General features: G+C 46.6%; 1 protein-coding gene across 1 annotated transcript in view; it reads right to left on the bottom strand.

Annotated features, from left to right (window-relative positions):
* The window catches only part of GPLD1 (glycosylphosphatidylinositol specific phospholipase D1), a 701,308-nt gene that overhangs the window by 41,343 nt on the left and 640,023 nt on the right, over positions 1 to 19,942 (bottom strand). The window contains exons 21-22 of the mRNA XM_069613627.1: positions 7,724 to 7,900; positions 637 to 797 (exon numbers count right to left, since the gene is read on the bottom strand). Of these exons, the coding sequence (XP_069469728.1) occupies positions 637 to 797; positions 7,724 to 7,900 (338 nt within the window). The remainder of the gene's footprint in view (positions 1 to 636; positions 798 to 7,723; positions 7,901 to 19,942) is intronic.

The following is a 19,942-nucleotide window of genomic DNA, read 5'->3' as shown; positions in this document are numbered from 1 at the left end:
GAGTTTTGGGGTATGCCACGTACAACTGACTTATATGAAATTGTCAAGTGCATGGGAATACTGCTCTTGTCACAGTTTCACTGTTTCCTAGTTATGCTAACAGCGATTGGGGGTCTTCCTGCTGTCTCCTGTGTCATGAATAGTAAGTAGGTTGTCTTATTCACCACCCCCAGTGTCTTTTAAACTGTACTTTTTTATTCCCTTGGACTACTATTTGTCTTTTACTTTTGTATACTGTACCATGTTGTGTGTCTAGCACAGGAAGCCCTCTGAAGTGAACAAGTGCTTTCTAAAATACATTGGGATTGGATTGAATTTAGCAGATCGCAGAATATCTGTGACTGTAGAATTTACTATGTTCTGTTTTACAAAGGCATACTCTTCATAATATCTTTTAATGCATCTAGTACACCTCGTAAGAGATCTGGCTTAAACTAGTTTACAGAAAAACAAACATGCCTCTGGATTTACTGTAGAGAAAAGAGTAACACATTTGACACACATTTCTCAATATGAAAGAGCACATTCCCCAACTCAATGGAACAAGTTCTGCTCCCAACTGCAGTGGCCTCTCTTCCTTTCACGAATGAGGCTTCGAGGGTGCTATGGTATACTCTGATAGCTGATTTCTCTTACCCTTTCTTCTGGGCATGGAGAAATCCAGGATTTGCAATCATCTGTCATCTGACCAGTTAATATGCTGTTCCCGTTGTATATATAAACACGACCAGCTTCTACTCCAAAGAGCAAAGATGTGAGGTCCACACTTCTCAAGGGGGAAGACACAATGACTTCATCTTCAGGTTTCCATGAGGAAAATGAGCCATGAAAGAAAGCAAAAGATCGCAGAAATGCAATGAACACATAACTAATTTGCAAGCTGACTTCAAATATCCAATCAATTGACAAACCAACAAACCTATGTTCCATTTAATGGGAATTTGAAGAAACCAGTAAAGGATGCACATGGGGAATACAGTATTGTTTCTGTAGGTTGGGACATGGGGATTTTTCACTTTATAAACTTGGATATATTGATGTTCGGTCTCAGCATCTTGGGTTATGGATTTGCAGATGTTGCCTGGATCTTACAACCACTATTCATAGGATATGGCCGCAGATATTTACCACCAGGGTCATCCAGTCTGCCCATTTTCCTCCCTACCGCTGACACACTAGCCGCGCACGGTCTCGGTTCTTCCCTGACCTATGTAGCATCACTGCTGGCCCTGTGAATCCTAGATTACTTACTATGGTTTAACAAACCATCTCTTTTGTGCTGCGCATCAAGCTCATGCATTTACTCCCGTCACCTCTCATACCTCTGCCTCTCCCATATTAGGACCTATTGTTCCAGAAGTACATTTACTATGAAACATTCTTGATCCCTGCTTATCCCTGCCTCGGCTGAACCGTATGCAACAGAACAATGCCCCAGCCTCTGTGGGATTTAGTTCTCTGAATGGATAAACCAGGAAGGGTGAGCAAAAGCAGTGAGGGTTCATGAGGCCTTCCCGGATCCCTGACCTAGAATCAGAGATGGTTCATAACTTACCTTACCCTGAATTGGGTGATATGGCACGCTAGTATGCCCCGGCGCATTCAATGATATAAATAGATCTCTGTGGCTCAAGAAAAGGATGCAAATTAAATGTCTGTTAATTGCTGTGAATTTGGGACCAATCCGGGAACCATCTTTCATGCTTTCAATGCAGTCTTAAAAATTATGTTATGTGTTATTTTATAAAGCCAATCACAGCTAAAGTGGATTTACACAGTTGGTCCCTTGTCTGAGAAATTCCACCAGGTGCCACTAGACCCTACTGCAAGGAGGAATAAGAAGGAAAAAGGGCAAACGTGTCAGGGGGAAGGAGAGGAGGGGAAATAGAAAAGAGACACACACCGCTAAATAATTGGGATGATGTGATGGGATTGAGGTAGAGGTAATGTGTTTGTATAGAGAGGGGGTGTTTTTGTGTAAATGTAGGCAGTGAATCAAGAGGGAAAATAATCTCACATTAACAAGCATTTTCCAGTAATGGGCCTTTCTAGTGACTTGGAAGGAAGTACTAGCATTAGTGGAAGCACACAGATGTGCCCGGGAAACTAGTGAGGTCTAGAGGCCAGCATGGTCGGGCAGCGTATCTTTATGCAGCCCCTGCATCGGCCCGGCATAGAACCTCGGATTTCCGGACACAATGTCAGAAGTGACAGAGACAGGGATTGCCTGTGTAAAAGAGTGCAACGTGAGGAAAGATGGAAGGGGATGTTAAAACTAACCTTCAAGAGCCATTCATGCTTGGTCGTTACATGAGGGAAAATTCACCAATTCGAATTTAGGGACATGAGAAATGGAAAAAATGTGGCTACAGAAGGTAAGAGAATTCAGGACTGTTGTCCATCAGACAGAGGGTGATACATGCCAAAGCCACATACTGAGGGATGGGTAAAGTGGTGTATTTGTGTAATGTTGTGATAATATATTGCCTCAAATGGCAGACACGTACAGTTCTGGGTTCCTGTACAAGGGGCTCCTTATTTTCCATGACTGTCACTACATAGCATTATGACATCCTTGTTGCTTGTAAACTTCCAGACTAAGCCCTGTGCTATGGGCAGAAGAGAATGGGATTTGACTGGTAGATATGCTTGGTAATCCTTTACAAGTAACTTCAAAACACAAGTGGGATTACATTAAAACCTGTGGAAACACAATACTTTCCCCCAAACACTGACACCCAGACTGAGAATTGTCCATCAACATGTAGAAATGTTTTAAAGTTGTTTCAAAGATCTTTCCGCATTCCTTTTCACTTTGTTCCAGAGAGAGACAGGGCGAGCATGCACGCTTAGTGGAGGGAGAAAGCAGACAAAGGAGAGAAAGCTGACGAAAGGTTAAATGCCCTTCCTCTCCCTCCCCCTCATAGTTGGTTTTGCCACCAAAATATCACCAACATTGCTACAGAGAAGAGAGTAAAGGAGCGCAAGAAAGCTGACTTTGTGGTTGGCATGACAACTGGAAATGCTATGGAATTAGCAGCCAACACACTAAATGTTATTTCTTGTTCCATTATGCTGATGTAGTATAATAGTGCCTTGTTTAACTAATGTTCTCCCAATCAGGAGTACTGTGCCATGTCACGTGCCTGTGTCACTTTCAAAGCTGGGGCCACGTAGTGATCTGTTTTTTCGTCGAGAGAAGGAGTTGAGCTATTTTCCCTGGCCTGTTACAGGGTTTTCTGCCAGGCTATCCTTGCCCAAAGCTTGTCATCCAGTTGAGGGTTTTCAGTTGTCTGATGTGTGCACCTTGCGTTGATTATTTTGTCCAGTGCCTGATATCCTCTGTGGCAAGATTTGGCCTTTCCTATCGGCAGCGGGAACAGTCTTTGGCTGTCTGTTGCCTGTTATTGTCTGCGGCAAGATTGGTCCCTTTCTATCTGTGGGAATGGTTGCTGCTGTCTGCACAGGTGGCACTTGATATTCTCCCCCTGTGTCTCCCACCAACCTCCATCGACTCCCCTCCCTCCATGGAGTTCCTCTTTGTGTGTTTTAGCACTGGAGTATCGGAGCCGGCCTCCCGTGCCTCTGCCATACAAGTAGCCCAGAATATTCGCACGCATGAGGTTGAATGCAGAAACAGCCTGCCGGAAGTCTCACATCAATTCAGAAGCTGTCAAAATGTGTACATGTGCCTTGCAATTTACAGACATAGTTATGTTAGGGTGATTGTTGATACCAATAAAAAACACAGATCACAGCTTCGATTACTCAGCCACGCCCCTTGACCAGACCCCTTGTCCTCCCCTCACAAGGAGTATTTTTTTCCCTTCCAGCACTAACCATGCAACTTATTTGTATGTATTAATTGGCTCATGCATTTAGTTTATTATTGGTTTCTTCTGTGCTTCTTCTTTGGTACTTGTACTCATTCATTTATTTTTGCATTCTCTTTATCATCTGTTTTCTATGTTGCTAGTTAATGTTATCCTTGCAAGTGGCCAAGGGCTTGCAAAGTTGTTCATCACCTTATTATGCTTATAAAATCCATAAGGAGAATGCTTCAAGCCTGGGTTTTCGATGTTCAGTAACGTAGCCGATAACAGTTTGTATTTGCTAATGTTTAGGGCGATAAGTAGCAAGTTACGGTCACACTTTATGTGATGCAGGAATTCAGCCATTTGTGTATGAATCAGCAGGTGGGGGCTGCAAACAGAATGAGAAGGGCCTGCTCAAAGGGTTAATCAAAGAATCTAACAATATAATTAAAGGCCAGATGTATGTTTGTCCGATGCAGTACCTTTGGCTGTTGTCACCCCTAGAGGGAGCCCGGGTCCCGCGAGGGGACCTAGGAGCTAATAACGGGCCTGTTATTAACGGGCCCGTTATTAGCTCCATCCCCATTCCCATTGAGCCCTATGGGGGCTGAAATGGGAACGGGGAATGGTTCTGTGCATGAGGAATTACCGGGTCCTCCAAGGTCGGAATGACCCGGTAATTCCTGATTCACAGACCCCGGTATTGGAGCCCAGTATGGAGGCAGCCATGGGGCTAATAGCACCATGGCTACCGCCATACTCGTAATGAGGCCCTTAGAGTTGAAGGGTACACACGGTGGACATGGTTCAGCATTCCCAATTCCTTGACTTATTCCGTATTTCTCCCTTTCTGTGCCTTACTGCCTCTGCTATCGTTACCTCTTTCCCTGCATGAAAGGTGCAACTGGGGGATGGCTCTTGGTGGTAGCCAGTTATTGGCTGCTAATTCTCTGAGCCAGGTGCTATTCAACCTGTAAATGCGCCTGGTGTTCACGCTTGTAGACGTACTTGCGTGCGTGAATTACACTGCCTACATCTCATAGTTTTGAGCACAGTTTTCATGTTGGTGTTAAACATTCACAGAGGTTAGTACGGAAGCATACTTAATAGAGCATGTATCAAAAGATAGCCTGGAAGGTTCGTGGTTTAGTAGATGCTAAAAGGGAAAGTAACAGTGAAGTAACGAGTAATGCGTAAACCCATTAGGTGTTCACTTGGTTCAAATATGGGATAGCTGGTGGGAAATACATTATTTTGTATAAAATAAAATTCTGGTGAAAAATACATTCATCTTAAAAATGCATTCTGAAATTTTAATTTCAAAATAGATGGCAAAAAAATGCATTACATGAAGTGCTACTTGAGTTGTTGAACTTTATTTTAGGCTTCCGTTCATGATGGAAGATATATGAAGTGAACGCTTAATTTGTATACCCCAGTGCCAGACATCTTAAAAATTGTATACAGGTGTGGGATGGGATTAACTCCAACCCACCTTCGTTGAGTTTGGATTTTGCGGTGAGTGGCTCGGCTTTACTTTATCTCAGTGAAAGTATGCACATAAATGTACCATTATTATTTTTTATTTTTTTTTATTTTTATTTATTATTATTTTTTTTATTGTAACAATTTGTTTTTTACAAACTTTAATTACAAATGTACCATTATATGTGTGTTCGCATCCGCATTTGCCAGATAGATGCGGAAAATGCATCACTTCATTAAATGGGCCTATGCAGTTTTACCATCGCCATTTTCAATGTTCCCAGGAAGTGGCGCTGGTCATACCAGTTGCCCATCCCTCCCAGCCTCCTGCTTCCAAAGAATATTTTGTTGGTTTGGGTGCATTTCACCAAAATATCGTCAACACGATTGCTAGAGAGAAGAGAGAGAGTAAAGGGGTGCCAGAAAGCTGACTTTTTGGTTGGAATGACAACTGGAAATGCTGTGGAATAATCGTACGACACACTAAATGCCGATCTAATCCAATAGTGGCTTGTTTAACTTATTTTCTCAGAATCAGGAGCACAGTACCATGTCATGTGTCTGTGTCACTTTCAAAGCTGGGCTGCATAGTGATCTTTCTTTTCGTAGTCAGAAGGAGTTGGACTAGATTTGGGCTGCTTTGCTGGCCCTGTTGAGATATACCTAGCTTGCCCTGTTTAGCTACTGCTACCATACAAACAATTATTTTTTGGAGAGGTGCAGTGCAACTGACAACATACAGATGTCTTCATTCATTTCTTATGTGGACAGTGGACATCTGTTTGTTGTCAGTGGCACTGCATTCTTCAATCTCAATGTGATTTCCTATGAGCACATCTGTATTTTGTCAGTGGTACTGAACGTCTCTTATAAAACAAGTTGTGAGGACATCTTTAGGTTGGAGCTCATTGGAGAGGCCGAGTACAACTGACAAATGTTTTATCCTGCTCCCAACCGGTTTCCATTTCTATTTAATGTTTCCTGATTCTTTGTTTATTTTATGTTATTATTTTGGAGCGGTGCAGTACCACTGACAACATACAGATGTCATCATAAGAAATCTCAATGTGCACATCTCCAATAACATAAGTTGTGAGGACATTTGCAGGTTGTAGGTCACTGTTAAGGTACAGATCCACTGATGGTAAGCACCTGCCCCACACATTTGTAAAGTGATGTACCAGACCCGAACTAGGGGCTGTCTCAGGATTTTCTCCCGGCGCTTCTGATTAGGATTCGGATTGCTTTTCTCAGATGTTTGACCCAGGCTGCCTACAAACTGGTCTTGCAAGGTGAGCTCCTGTGCTCTGCCCGGCAATGCACTTTGTGAGGTAAGCAGGGAGCTTTTCCATGTGCCACGAGAAGGAAAAACAAGACAAAATCTGTGAAAGGTTCTGTGTCATATTAACCAATCAAACAATAACGTATACTTTTATAACAACATTTTAAAAATTCAGTTTGGGGGGTCCACCCAAACCCCCTGTGTCCCCAGCTTTATCACCCCACCCCAACACCCACCCCACCTGTTTTAATCCCTTGCCCCTCCCTCATATATACTTTAAACAAAAAATTCGAAATGTTTTCTTTATTTTTCATTCGTTATAAAAGTTATTTGTTGTTCTAAATTCGTTAATATCGCTTTATACCCTGTGGAAATGACTAAGTATGAAAATCAACTTCCCAAAGAAGCTGGTGAGCTGACTGAGAAAAGCACTTGACACCATGTGACAACCGGCCTCTGACACCTGTAAACCAAGCAACCATTTAGAGGACTTTTGGTGCTCCCAAACGAAATGACTAGGAAGCACCACCAGCCTGATACGAAGACTTTGCAACCATCTTGATCACAATCTCAGGCCTTATTCCACAGGAAAGCCTATGCGTCTCAGCAGAGCACCATTCCATTAATGGCTTCTAGTCACACAGACTTTTTGTTGATCACAATAGACTTAAATACACCTTTACACTAAAACAGCTTTATCTGACCTTGGGTTTGTCAAAGAGAGTGAGCAAAGGGGACCCGAAAGGGACTTTGATCCACTTCTGTTCACAAACAGATGAGTAAGCTCTGGTAGAGTTAGTCTCTCTTCCACTTCTATCAAGTCCATGACGTTGTCCCAATGCTTTGCTTTAGATCAGCACTGTGGCATCTGTCATGGTAAAAATACGATTAGCTAATGTAGCAAAATATCATGCAAAGCTATGCTGCCACCATTCCAAATGAATGATGGACACGTTAAAAGCCAAAGAAAAGAACACAAATCACCAATGTTTACTTACTGAAATCGAGCTCACTGCTACACCCAACTTCCCCTCTGCACCCACTACCCTGCCTGCACTCCAGGACACCAGCTTTTATCAAAACAATGCTGGAAACACGGCTCTATTGAGGCAACGTGAAGTGTAATGTAAATGCCACTTACCTCGTCCATCATTGTCCAGATCCCTTAAAATCGTTTTTTGACCAAAACGAGAGAACCGCCTGTCCCCGCTTAAAGTGCTGAGTAGAGATGGGACGGTATTCGATGTCAGTCCATACAGCCTTGTTTTCCCGGCCTGACTCAGTCCAGCTGAAATGTAGGCGAACCTGGAAACGCTGTCTGAAAGAAGCAGGAGGGGGAGAGAATGGTTGGTTTCAAGTAAATCGACTTTAAAGGTCACAATATGAAGTCTCGTTTTCAAATCCAAACTTTAGCATTACAAATGTTTTGTCGAAAGAGCAATGATACAAACTAAGAGGTTTATTTTGAGTACCAAATCACACTCCCTCTCTCATACCCCCTGTACTTATTACACCTATAATAACGATAAGTTATTTATATAGCGCCTTCATCCAAAGCGCTTTACAGAGCACATATTTACATACAATATCACCCAACAGAAATTGGTACTCATTTAACAACCTCAGAAGGATGAAAGGCTGAGTTGGCCTTGCCGGGATTTGAACCTGCGACCTGCAGATCACGCTCAGATCGCAGCAGCACGTAATCAACCCACTGAGCTATCTTACTTGTTCCTATGCCCCTTCCACCCAGTACCCACTTTCTCTTCCTTCCTGCTCTGTGCGTGTCTCTGGGTCTCTTCCTCTTCTCCCCCTCCATCTTGCTCCACACTCTTGGCCTTCTGGTAGGACTGTACATTTTGGTTTGCGACAGAGGCGTGCCCAGATCCTTTTTGACTGGGGTGGCCCAAGTGGGGCACTGACTTATCCAGGGGGGGCAGGAAGTCCGAGCACACACACACATAATGATCATAGTTTAAGATAATGGGGGGGGGCAATCAGGGCCCAGTGGAAGCACGTGCCACCCAGGCCACTCCCTGGACACACAACTGGTTTGAGATACAATGCAATGCCAGTTCTCCTGCTGGACTTGGGTTAGGGGTTCAGGGTACGGTGGAAAAGAATGATGGGGATGTGGGAGCTGTTTCCCCCAGTTAAAAGTAAGTGGCCTCATTCACAATCAAACAAGCATGTATGAAAAGCCGAAATGATGTAACATTCTCTGGAGGATAGCTCAGGGGCAACGTGCTTGCCTTGGAAGCAAGACGACACAGAGCAACACAGTCCACGCTCAGAAACCTCTGGGTATTAAGCGTTGTATAAATAACCTATCATATCATCCAGAGGGGAATAGAGGAGTGTTTTTGGAAATACATTTCCGAAATGATAAAATTCCCCAAATCACAAAGAGTTCTGGATGAATACATTTGGAATTTCCCCCACCACCTAGCCTCCATTGGTGTGCTTGGTAACAGTTATGCAGGTGGAGGCCAAGATGGTAAATGACTGCATGGGAGCCCCAATGAAGGGCAAGAGTGGGGGTAGAAGGAAAATAAAATACCCCAAATGTGTTTAAACCGGGTGGGAAAAATAAAGATTTGCTGATTCTGCGTCGAATCTTTCAGAGGTGCTTGATTAAAGTAAATGCACAGCCGTTGTTTTCACGGGGCGACCTGTGGCTTTAGGGACTGCGGGATGCGCTGTGAAATGAACTCAGAGGTGTCAGGTGTGCACAGTGGTCATAGCTGGCACCATGATACTAGAGTTATTGGCACTAATGGCCTACATGGATAACTTCTTGATTAAGAGTTTCAGGTCGGCCCACCCCTCCACCCCCCGACCAGGGTGCCCGCCAGCATTGTTTCGGGAGTCAATGTAGGTACAGTTAAGGGGATAATGGGCAAGAAACTATGAACTCCCAGCTGTAGCCACATAGGTTGTACAGTCACCCACACCAGGGGGGCATAAAGTCTCGGAAGTGAAGGACCGGCAATACAGGAAACTGGAGTCTCTGCTTGCAGCATGGTGGGTCCATGGGCTGCACCAGGACTGTTGGGAAAATGCCCAGAGGTGCCCTCAGAGAAGAGTCTTGGTCACACCAGTGTTCTATGGTTGAAGGCAGTGAGTGGTCAATTACCAACACGATGGAATAAATGTCCAACGGGCCAGAAGGTCCGAACACTTTAATACCTTCTATTCTGGAAGCTGTTCCTCCTGCAACAATCTGGGGTGCCTTCTACCAATGCCCATGCGGCTCATATGCAGCAAAGACACCAAACATGAGAACTGCCCCCTTACATAACCCGGGCCTCCAGTGCTTTGAACAGGAGCCTTCGATCGGTCGCAGGAGCTGGTGTCACCCTTCAGCTGAAGTGCAAGAGCTGTGGCACAAAGTAAGCTTCTTCTGACTCATCATCATCATCATCACTTTCTTTTGGTTAAAAATATCCATAAAACATTGAAAGTTAAAGGGCCTCATTACGACCCTGGCGCTAAGTGAAAAACGATGGCGGTAAATGGTTACCGCCATCGTTTTCCGCCAGGTCCGATCATGACCCGTGACCGTTAACTACGATGCCATTAGCGGCATCGTAGTTAACGCTGCCGCTAACTGCGCTAAGGGTGCACGCACGCGACCGCCCACACAGTACTTAGCGCCATGGCGGAAAGGTACGCAAATGCCGACCCAAGCGGACATGCACCTAACGCCATCACCCAGCCCGTTAAGTACCTTACCGCCATGGTGCTAATAACGCCATCACGAACCAACCGTAAAGGGCCATGTTAAGTGAATGCAGCTGCCACAGGTGCACAGAAACAGCACAGGTGAAGGCAATACAGACTCAGGAAGTACAAAAAGAGCACACCCCACCCCTTCCCACACCCAGTCACACTCCACAATGATACCAATATGACTAGCAATGTTGGGGCTGGAGGACCTGATAGCAATGCATGTGCTACAACAGCAACTACAACAACAACAACAACAACAACAACAACAACAACAGGCAGCACAGAGGAGACGCAGGAGGAGAAGGAGGGCAAGGCAGGCCCAGCAAGCCCCACCAGCACAGCCAGTGCCACCACGCAGGCAGCCCCCAATCCCATGCATCAGAGCCAATCCATTCAACCTCACTGCTGAGCAGATCCACACCCTGTACCGTTTGGACCGGGACACCATCACCGCCATCGTAGACATGACACACAACGACATCGTCAGCATGATAGAAACTCCAACCGCCATCCCCCCCTACTGAAGGTAGTGTCTGTACTCCACTTCCTGGCCACAGGCACCTACCAGCACACAGTGGGGCATCTGCATGGCATTTCACAACCATTATTCTCACGAACACTCATCCAAGTGCTCGATGCCCTCCTCAAGCACACAGACGACCACATCTCATTACCACGGACTGGCCAGGAGATTGCAAACACCAAAGTGGGTTTCCATGCACTAGCCGGCATACCCGGTTGCATTGGTGCCATCGACTGCACCCATGTGGAATTGGTGGTTCCACGTGCCATGGAGGTACCGTACCGCAACCGGAAACAGTTCCACTCAATCAACGTGCAAATGGTCTGTGACTCCAACAAGATCATCACACATTGTTGTGCCCGATTCCCCGGATCAACCCATGATTCTATGGTCCTGAGGAACTCCACAATACCACGCTACATGGAGCGACATGCAGGGCCAAGATCCTGGCTACTCGGTGAGTCCAATGTCATGGAAGTGGGCAGGTGAATGACGTACCGATGCATACTCCACCTGGCTGAAAGGGGGGGGGATGCATACTCCACCTGGCTGAAAGGGGGGGGGGTGCATACTCCACCTGGCTGAAAGGGGGGGGATGCATACTCCACCTGGCTGAAAGGGGGGGGTGCATACTCCACCTGGCTGAAAGGGGGGGGATGCATACTCCACCTGGCTGAAAGGGGGGGGGTGCATACTCCACCTGGCTGAAAGGGGGGGATGCATACTCCACCTGGCTGAAAGGGGGGGGGATGCATACTCCACCTGGCTGAAAGGGGGGGGGATGCATACTCCACCTGGCTGAAAGGGGGGGATGCATACTCCACCTGGCTGTGAGTAACACAGAGAACGGAGACAGAGGACGGGCACTCACAATGCACACAACCCCTCTGCATACATTGGGTGATGGCATGCAAAACAGGCCATGGGAGCCATGAGCATATAGTGGTAGCATTGTGTTAATCAATTAGTGCATGTAGAAGTGTGCCAAAGTAACAGTTGGATGCAAGCCATGGTGGAACATCATGTTCTTGATCAGACAACATGACTGACACATAAATTCTCGCCTACATACAGGTGATGCAGGCTATCCCCTGAAGAGGTGGCTCCTTACACCAGTCCGGAACCCGCAGAACCAGCACGAGGAGGACTTCAACCGTGCACATACACGTACTCGTGTGGTCATAGAGCAGACATTCGGCCTATTGAAGGCACGGTTCCGAAGCCTCAGCAGGTCTGGTGGGGCACTCCTGTATGGCCATGAGAAGGTGGCAAAGATCGTCATGACATGTGTCATGCTACACAATATGTGCGTCAGACGGAATGTGCCCCTGCCCCCTGACGCAGAACTGCAACCACCTGACGATGAGGATGAGGAGGGTGCAGATGGGGCGGCACCCCATGGAGGAGGCGATGCACAGGAGGGGCGTGCAATGCGCCAAAGTATCATCGACCACTGCTTCTAGCACACACGGCTGGTGTGTATCACATGGTGACTGCACTTGGGGCACTGTGTGGCTCTGGGACATGCACACTGTGGACTGTACACCAATAAAGCACACATACGCAATGAAAATGTCCACACAATTCTTTTTCGGAAAGAAAAAAGTGTATTCAAACTATGAAATGTCGTGACACACCCCCTCCCACCTCCCCCCTGCACACCCCAACACACCCCCCACCTCCCCCCTGCACACCCCAACACACCCCCCCACCTCACCCCTGCACACCCCAACACACCCCCCCCACCTCCCCCCTGCACACCCCAACACACCCCCCCACCTCCCCCCTGCACACCCCAACACACCCCATGTAGGTGTCAACAGATGCCTGTGACAGTGGCCACAGGCTGTTACAAGCCCCCTCTCCCGGCCCCCGGGGCACCCCTGGCTGTGGAGCGCAGGTTACGTCCGGCACGTCGCACGGGGCTGCTCTGTGCAGAACTGGCAGTGGAGGATGTCCCTGCCTGCCCCCGTGCATGCAGGTCCTGTAGGGTGTGGGTGTGCTCAGTGAGCGCACGACGCAAGGCGGCAAGTTCAGCACAGATGTCCCTGGACATGGCCTGCATGGCATCCCTCAGGGTGGCAGTGATCTGCGCTACTTCGGCCCTTAGGGTCTCCGTGGCCTGTTCAGTGGTTGCCCTAGCCCCCACACATTCCGCGGCATGCTCAGTCAGCATCGTGGACAGTTGTTGCTGCCGTTCTGTGATGTCCTCGAGGGACTGCTGCCCCTGCTGGCCCATGGCCAGTGCTGGTGGTGTGATGGAGGGGCTGCTCCCTTCCTGTGGAGTAAGGACTGGGCATGGGGTGGAAGGCCACTCCTCTACCTCTGTGTGCCCCTGTGTGTGATACTCATGGGGGCTGGCGTCTGAGAAACAGGGGGAATGTAGTAGGTCAGTGGGGCTTCTGACCTCGTGCTCCATGTCTGAGTCTGAACATGCAGCTATTGCAGCTGTCTCACCGATGTTGCTGCTGGCCGCTGACCCGGTGCCTTCTGTGGCAGGCAATGTCGGTAGAGGTGGAGCAGCTGCTGCTGGCCTGCTGCCTACAGGGGTGCTTGTCGGTGGGACGTCCGGTATGCTCGCAGTGGGTCCTGCTTGTTGTGGGGTCTGCCTCACTGCAGCTGAGGTTGAGGGTGCGGGGACGGTATTGATGGCCTTCTTGGCTCTCTTCGTCACATGGGTGTCCTGGTCCTCGGGGTGTAAATCTGTGCCTGTGGTAGAGCAAAGGAGGGAGGGCGTTATTGATGGGTCTGCGGACTTTGGAATGACAATGATTGACATTATTCTGGTCAGTAGATGAGGCAGATTTCAGGCAGGGCCATGCAGTTTGTCTCCTTTTAGTGTGGAATGTGGATGCAGGTATGCGGGTGCCAGCAGTGTATACAGGGTGGTGCTCGCATGTGGCTATGGGCAGTGTTGAAATGTGTTGCATTTACACTGTAGGGCAACCTTGTGCTACACATGAATGGACTGCAGTGACTATGGCATGTCTTGTTTGAGGCACCTACCTTCATCGCCTGATGTCGGAGCTCCCCTTTCCATCCCTCCAACGCCTTCAATGGATTCCATGCCAATCGTGGTTGCACAGATCTCCTCCCACGGTTGGAGTTTTAGTGGGGATTCCGACCCTCCACCGGTACCCAGGGCAAGGTTGCGGTTTGCAGAGATGACGGCTCTGACCCGTATGCGTAGGTCATCCCAGCGCTTCCTGCACTGCTGTGGGGTGCGGGGTACGGTCCCCACCGCGCTGACGCGCTCGGCCACCAGGGCCCAGATGGCCTTCTTCTTCGCTATCGCTGTCCTGGTAATTTCCGGGGAGAAAACGACACCTGCGTTGTCTTGCAGGGTCTCCGCAAGCATGCAGAGCTCCTCCCGGCTGAATCTCTCCTGGCGCTGGCGGTCACATGCCTTCTTTACAACTTTTGGCATTTTCGGGTACTTGGATGGGTGGCTGAATGTTTGGGACAGGTGTCAGGGTTGGGTCTGGTGTTGTTCGGTAGGATGGCAATGGATTGTGTTTTTAAAGATGGCCGACGTGCTGTTTCCCGTTCCGGCGCGATGACGCTATTTCCGGTTCAGCTTTTTACGGCCACCGCAAATTACGGTGGCCGCTAATTACGGTGGCCGCTAATTACGGTGGCCGCTAATTACGGTGGCGGAGGTGCACCTTGCTCGCTTTACGATGCCGGTAGGGGCCTTTTCCGCCATGGCGTTAATTGCATTACCGCCATGGCGTAATGCTCGTGCGCTATGGGTCGTAATGTGGCACTCTTTACGCCATCGGCCCACTGCGTAAACGCTCATTACGCCATGGCGGTAATGACGGAAGATTACCGCCTGGGTCGTAATGAGGCCCAAAGTCTTTTAGGTTCATGATCTTTAAATGCCAGTGTTAACCTTGCTCACAATGTACCATTTTTGCAGACCCTAATTCTCAATTAACATACTGTCCATCAAGAACCACCAAGGAATAACGTTCTAGAGTATTACAAAAGATTAAGTGTGTCCACGTGATTATTGACCTTTTTTTTAATAATATTTTCCAATCTCAAGGCTGACATAAATAGGCAAATAGAAGTTTCTAGTGTCATTAATATATACATACCATTTAAAAAAAAAAGCAGTGCAGCCGACTGAGGTGCTAACATCAACAAACTTGTCAACAATAAAATGAATGCAACTGCAAGAAAATTCAAGAACCAAAACAATATTGCATACATCCCATGTCACAAATGTTTTAAGAGTAGGGGTAAAAGGGAAAGGGTCTGACGTTCTTCCTCTTGAGTTCTCTCATCACACATGTCTTGGTAAAGTCTAGTGAATGGATTAATGCACAATGAGTTGGGTCAAGCCTTCCAAAGCACCCATGACAGTCCAGCTGCGTGAGACACCTGCAGATTGCGGCATAAAAAGCCAATCCTTCTCATGCTCAATCTTCATCCCTTCTGCTACGACTCTTATATGGGCAGCGCACAAGTTAGGGCATGACATGCCTTTGAATATCTTAGACCTAAAAAAAATTCACAATGGCTGCGTGCATATGGTTTGTCTAATTTGGGAATCTGAATGGAAAGGGCCAGGGAATGGTGGACGTGGTGCGCAAATGGGTTAATTTTCACAATAACTATTTTTTTTTTGCCCATCCATGACATTGCACAACACTTCCATGTGGCCCAATCCTGCTTGATAGCTTTAAATAGTTTTCCATAATTTTCCCTATACAAATAAGCACATATATGCTCTTATATATTTAATGGAGTGTTTGATCCAAGGGGAGGGCACTGTCTTCTTTCAGTGCTTCAAGCTCATTTTTGGGTTTATTCATATTCAGCAGTTCAGGCTTAGAAGTGTTGACTTTAAAGCTGGAGGCCCCTTAGAATCTGAATATCTCGGGAATGATTGCTGATGACTTTCACTGTTAAGATGACGTCACCGTCACCTGCAAATAAGCTCAGTTTATGTTGTTCCCCACTGCGTTGAGTGCATGTGATAACCTGACTCTTCCTGATGTACGCAGATAAGCATTTCATTAGGAATGCGAAAGGTAGAGTGGATAACACTCTTTTTTTGTTCCCCTCTTCAATGGAACGAGGTCAGTGAGAAGGCCATTTAATCCCGCGTTAGCTCTCTGACATTGGTAATTTGCCAAAATTAATTTGATCAATATTGGGCGAAATACACATTTTATTACCCTAGTAATGAATCCCCAGTGTCTGTGATCAAATGGCTTCTCTTCTCAGAATTTAGTGGCAAGAGGAAATAACACAGACCTAAATTCCTTGTCAATTATATATATATGTAGGATTTTCTAAATGTTTGGGGGATCAAACAATGAATGGCCGGCTGGATCAGGGTAGAAAGCAATCTTTGAAGTCTGTGGAACGTACTGTTTAAAAAACAAACACACTACAGTACAGTAAAGTACAGTACTGTAGTATTCAGTTTGGAATCAATATTGAATAAGGCTGCAGTCCTGCATGAAGCTGTGCAAAGCCCTTACTTGGCTTTAGTATTAAAGTAATGTTGAATTATTCAATCTTATCTGCAATCTAATCTTATCTCACCCAATTCACAACAGTGATGAAAGAGCTCAACTTGATATCGCACCATCATAGGCAATAATGTTTTTTTTTAAATGCCTGTAAACCTGTTTTGGACATACACACACTGATATGTTCCCTAAGGTAATAATCATCTGTAGGAATGGACTTTTGTGGGGTTTCAATGGGCTCATGACTGCTAAAACGTCTTTCTACTTGATAGGTTCCACAAGTTCCTCACTCCAGATAATGGGGTTGTTACTTCTGGTTTTTGGTACAGAATTTGCAAAAGAAAGATCTAAATTCAACTTGCTTGTCTGCTTCGGTATGTGCATGCTTTCCTTCCGTTGCTGTGACCCTGCGCCTATTTGCCCTATTGCACTTGGATCAGAGCTGACACACTAAGATTACCCCTGCTTCTTGACCAACCACAAATGCTGTGTAACGTTAAAGAGGGGAGCCTCTGATCTGTGCACCCTAGTGTGTTAAGATAACCTCCTATCACAAGTATTTTGTGTGGTTTAATCTTGTGTGATCTGTTTTGTGTTGGTGTTCCCTGATTCATTGCTGGGATTCAAGCCCTTCCTCACTGAGCTTCCTAAGCATTTCATTAGGACAGTCTTCGACACATCTCATCTAATACCAGGGGGTGCATCAAGAGAGGCGTTCTCCTTCAGATAGGAGCAGATGGCATCCACTAGCTCTTCCCTGTGGATGGAGCCTTTAAAAATATAATCCTCGAGCCTCCGCCGTCTACTGTGGATATGAACTCCCCGCATCTGTTTCTTGACTAATACTGCCGCAGGATTTGAGAAGGTTATCAGGCCTCTCTTTGCTTCCACCTGGACCTTCTCGTGTCCTGTACAAGAAAGATCACATCTATTCTCGAGCATGTGCCGCGCACATGCAAAAAGTGTGGGTGATATACTTTGCCTGGATGCTCTTTTCTCCTATCAATTAGACCTCATAGTTTCAACTTGAGCGGGAAGAGGCAGTGCCAGTCGTCGTATATATCACTCGAGGAACAATCTATTTGGGGGTCCTAGGACAAGATTAAAATCCTCTGCTAACATCATTTTCACCTCTGTCCAGTCACGCAGAAGCCCACGGGTGTGCAGAAGAAATGCCTCCTGCTTTTTGTTAGGAGCTTATATCGATTCCGCGGCGATGGGACAGATCGAGCCCTGCCTCTCTACAAATACGTTGGGCCAGAGAGTGTTTTTGTCATTAAGAACCTGAAGTCTCTGTTTAAAAGAACGACAAGCCCAGCATTTGCAGAGGGTGCCCCAGCTTGTAAATGGCTTGTGTAGGTTTTGGAGGTCAGCCTACGCGGGTCTGCTCTCAGTAGGTGCGCTTCCTGGTGGCATGCTATCTATTTCCGACTCAGTTCTTTAAAAAGCCTGCATCTCTTGGTTGCCATGTTTAGACATTGCAGACTGAACCACCATATTTCAAGCATTGTCCCACAAGTGAATAATTGCCCTGGGAACCTCGCCCCAGAGAAGCATTATAGGGAAGCCTGAAATTCTTCATGCTAATTACCCATACCCACTCTGTGTCTTCCACTGTACAAAGTAAACCATAATCATCACTCTTATTATTTCCCACTGTCCTTTAACCATTTTAACCCCAATTGAGTGAGGCCGGTGCCATCTCGCCCTGGTAATCCATGTTTAGCCATCTCCTATCAGCCCACACCCTCCCCCACCGCAGAAATGTGCACTATTTATGAGGTGCATATTTAATTACCCCAATTAACGCCTGTGAACAGAACCTATTGTTCAACTATTACATTCGTTTTATTTCAGAGTAGCAGGCCCCAGAAAGGAACCGTCCTAGCAAGTGAGTGCTTCAGGACCTACATTCTAATCAAACAGGTAAAAAACAAATGCAAATTGTTGCCATTTAACCCTACTCCACAATCCCAGCACCCAGGAAACCTCTTTTTTTGTGTTCTCTTAAATGCATTGTCAAGGTGGAGGTAAGCGAGAGCTAGGCTCTGACTGCCCGCACCACTTATTTGAATCTTGCTTTCAGTGGTCGATGTGTACGAAAAGAAGTAGTGGTGCAATGTTCCCTGCTGGCCTGCCCCCCACACCCCACAAACCCATTGCCACGCCCACTCCCACTGTAAGCCGAACCCCCAAACAAACATATCTGCTGTTTCAGGGAATGTTCAGTGCTGTGCACTGAAGTGTACGTTTCAATTTCTTCCTAACACTTTTATTGTAAAACGAAACCACTCTGGAACAGTTTCTTTTTAAAAATAAAGAAAGAATTTGGGAAAGGGCCTTGGTTAAGGGCTGTTGTGGCTGGATCTCTCTGGACAAAACAGCGTTTTACGAGCGTTTTACGAGCTGGTTCAGTGAACTGTATGTGGACTTTGCACATCATTTAGCTCGTTATTTGTTTAACTAGGTGAATTTCACGGACTTTGTGCCCGCCCCTTGCTTCTCCCAGGAACTCCCAGCAGCCCATATTACACTGTGTGCGCGTTTGTGCACGCGCATTGCCTTGGTTAAGGGCTGTTGTGGCTGGATCTCTCAGGACAAAACACAGCGTTTTACGAGCTGGTATGGAACTTGTAAAAAATTGCCATTGGAACTGATATTATCTGCAAGAATACACATTGAACCTATTTTACTTCTAACTGCAGGTTCAGTGAACTGTATGTGGACTTTGCACATCATTTAGCTCGTTATTTGTTTAACTACGTGAAATTTCACAGACTTCGTGCCCGCCCCTTGCTTCTCCCAAGAACTCCCAGCAGCCCATATTACACCGGCGCGTGCGCATTTGTGCGCGTGCGTTTGGGAAAGGGCCTTGGTTAAGGGCTGTTGTGGCTGTTTGGGCTGATTTGGGTGTGTGTCCCCTCTGTATTATCTGTATAATTTTGTACATTCAGTGATTGTTTTCCCTTGTGTAAACCCTTGATATATTGTGTATGAGGGGCTGCGAATAAACGCTTAAAACAGACATGCCTGAACATGCAGTCATTTCTTGTGCATCTGTTACGTTAAAATCAACCCCCAGTAAACCATCGCCAAACATTGCAAAAAGGAAAAAACGTACGGGTTTAACATCATTCATACCCGATCGTAGGAGCATCATGGAAGATATCCCCGGGTATTGCTCGATAACGAGAGGAAAACCCGCGGATATTCTGGCTGCTACTAACTCAATCTCGGAGAGCACATCTCTCAAAAATGGAGTAATGTGCAATGACAGAGATGCTAGGAATTAGTCTATAACGGACACTCCGATATTATCAAGTGTAATGAATGACGCATGTCCAAAATGCCCAAAAATCACTCTAGAAGCACCTCTGGTGAGAGAGAGCACTGTATGTGTGGTGTCTGTTTTGCCTGCATTCCCTAAAGTCATCTCAGAAATCAGCGACTGTGTAGAAGCTGATAGGGTATCAATCAATGCAGACCCATCTCATTTTGTATCCAATCAGGAGGTATCTGAGGCTAGTAGGGTTTACATCACTCAAGAAGAAAATGATAGCGTTGGGATGCCAGCCTGCTTCTCACCCATTGCTAATGTATTGCCTAGCCCCCAAAT

The sequence above is a fragment of the Ambystoma mexicanum genome, chromosome 5p, assembly GCF_040938575.1.
Source record: "Ambystoma mexicanum isolate Mex_15411 chromosome 5p, UKY_AmexF1_1, whole genome shotgun sequence".
NCBI classification, from domain to species: Eukaryota; Metazoa; Chordata; class Amphibia; order Caudata; family Ambystomatidae; genus Ambystoma; species Ambystoma mexicanum.
The sequence above is the reverse complement of the archived record's forward strand: the minus strand, read 5'-3'. Positions and strand labels throughout refer to the sequence as shown.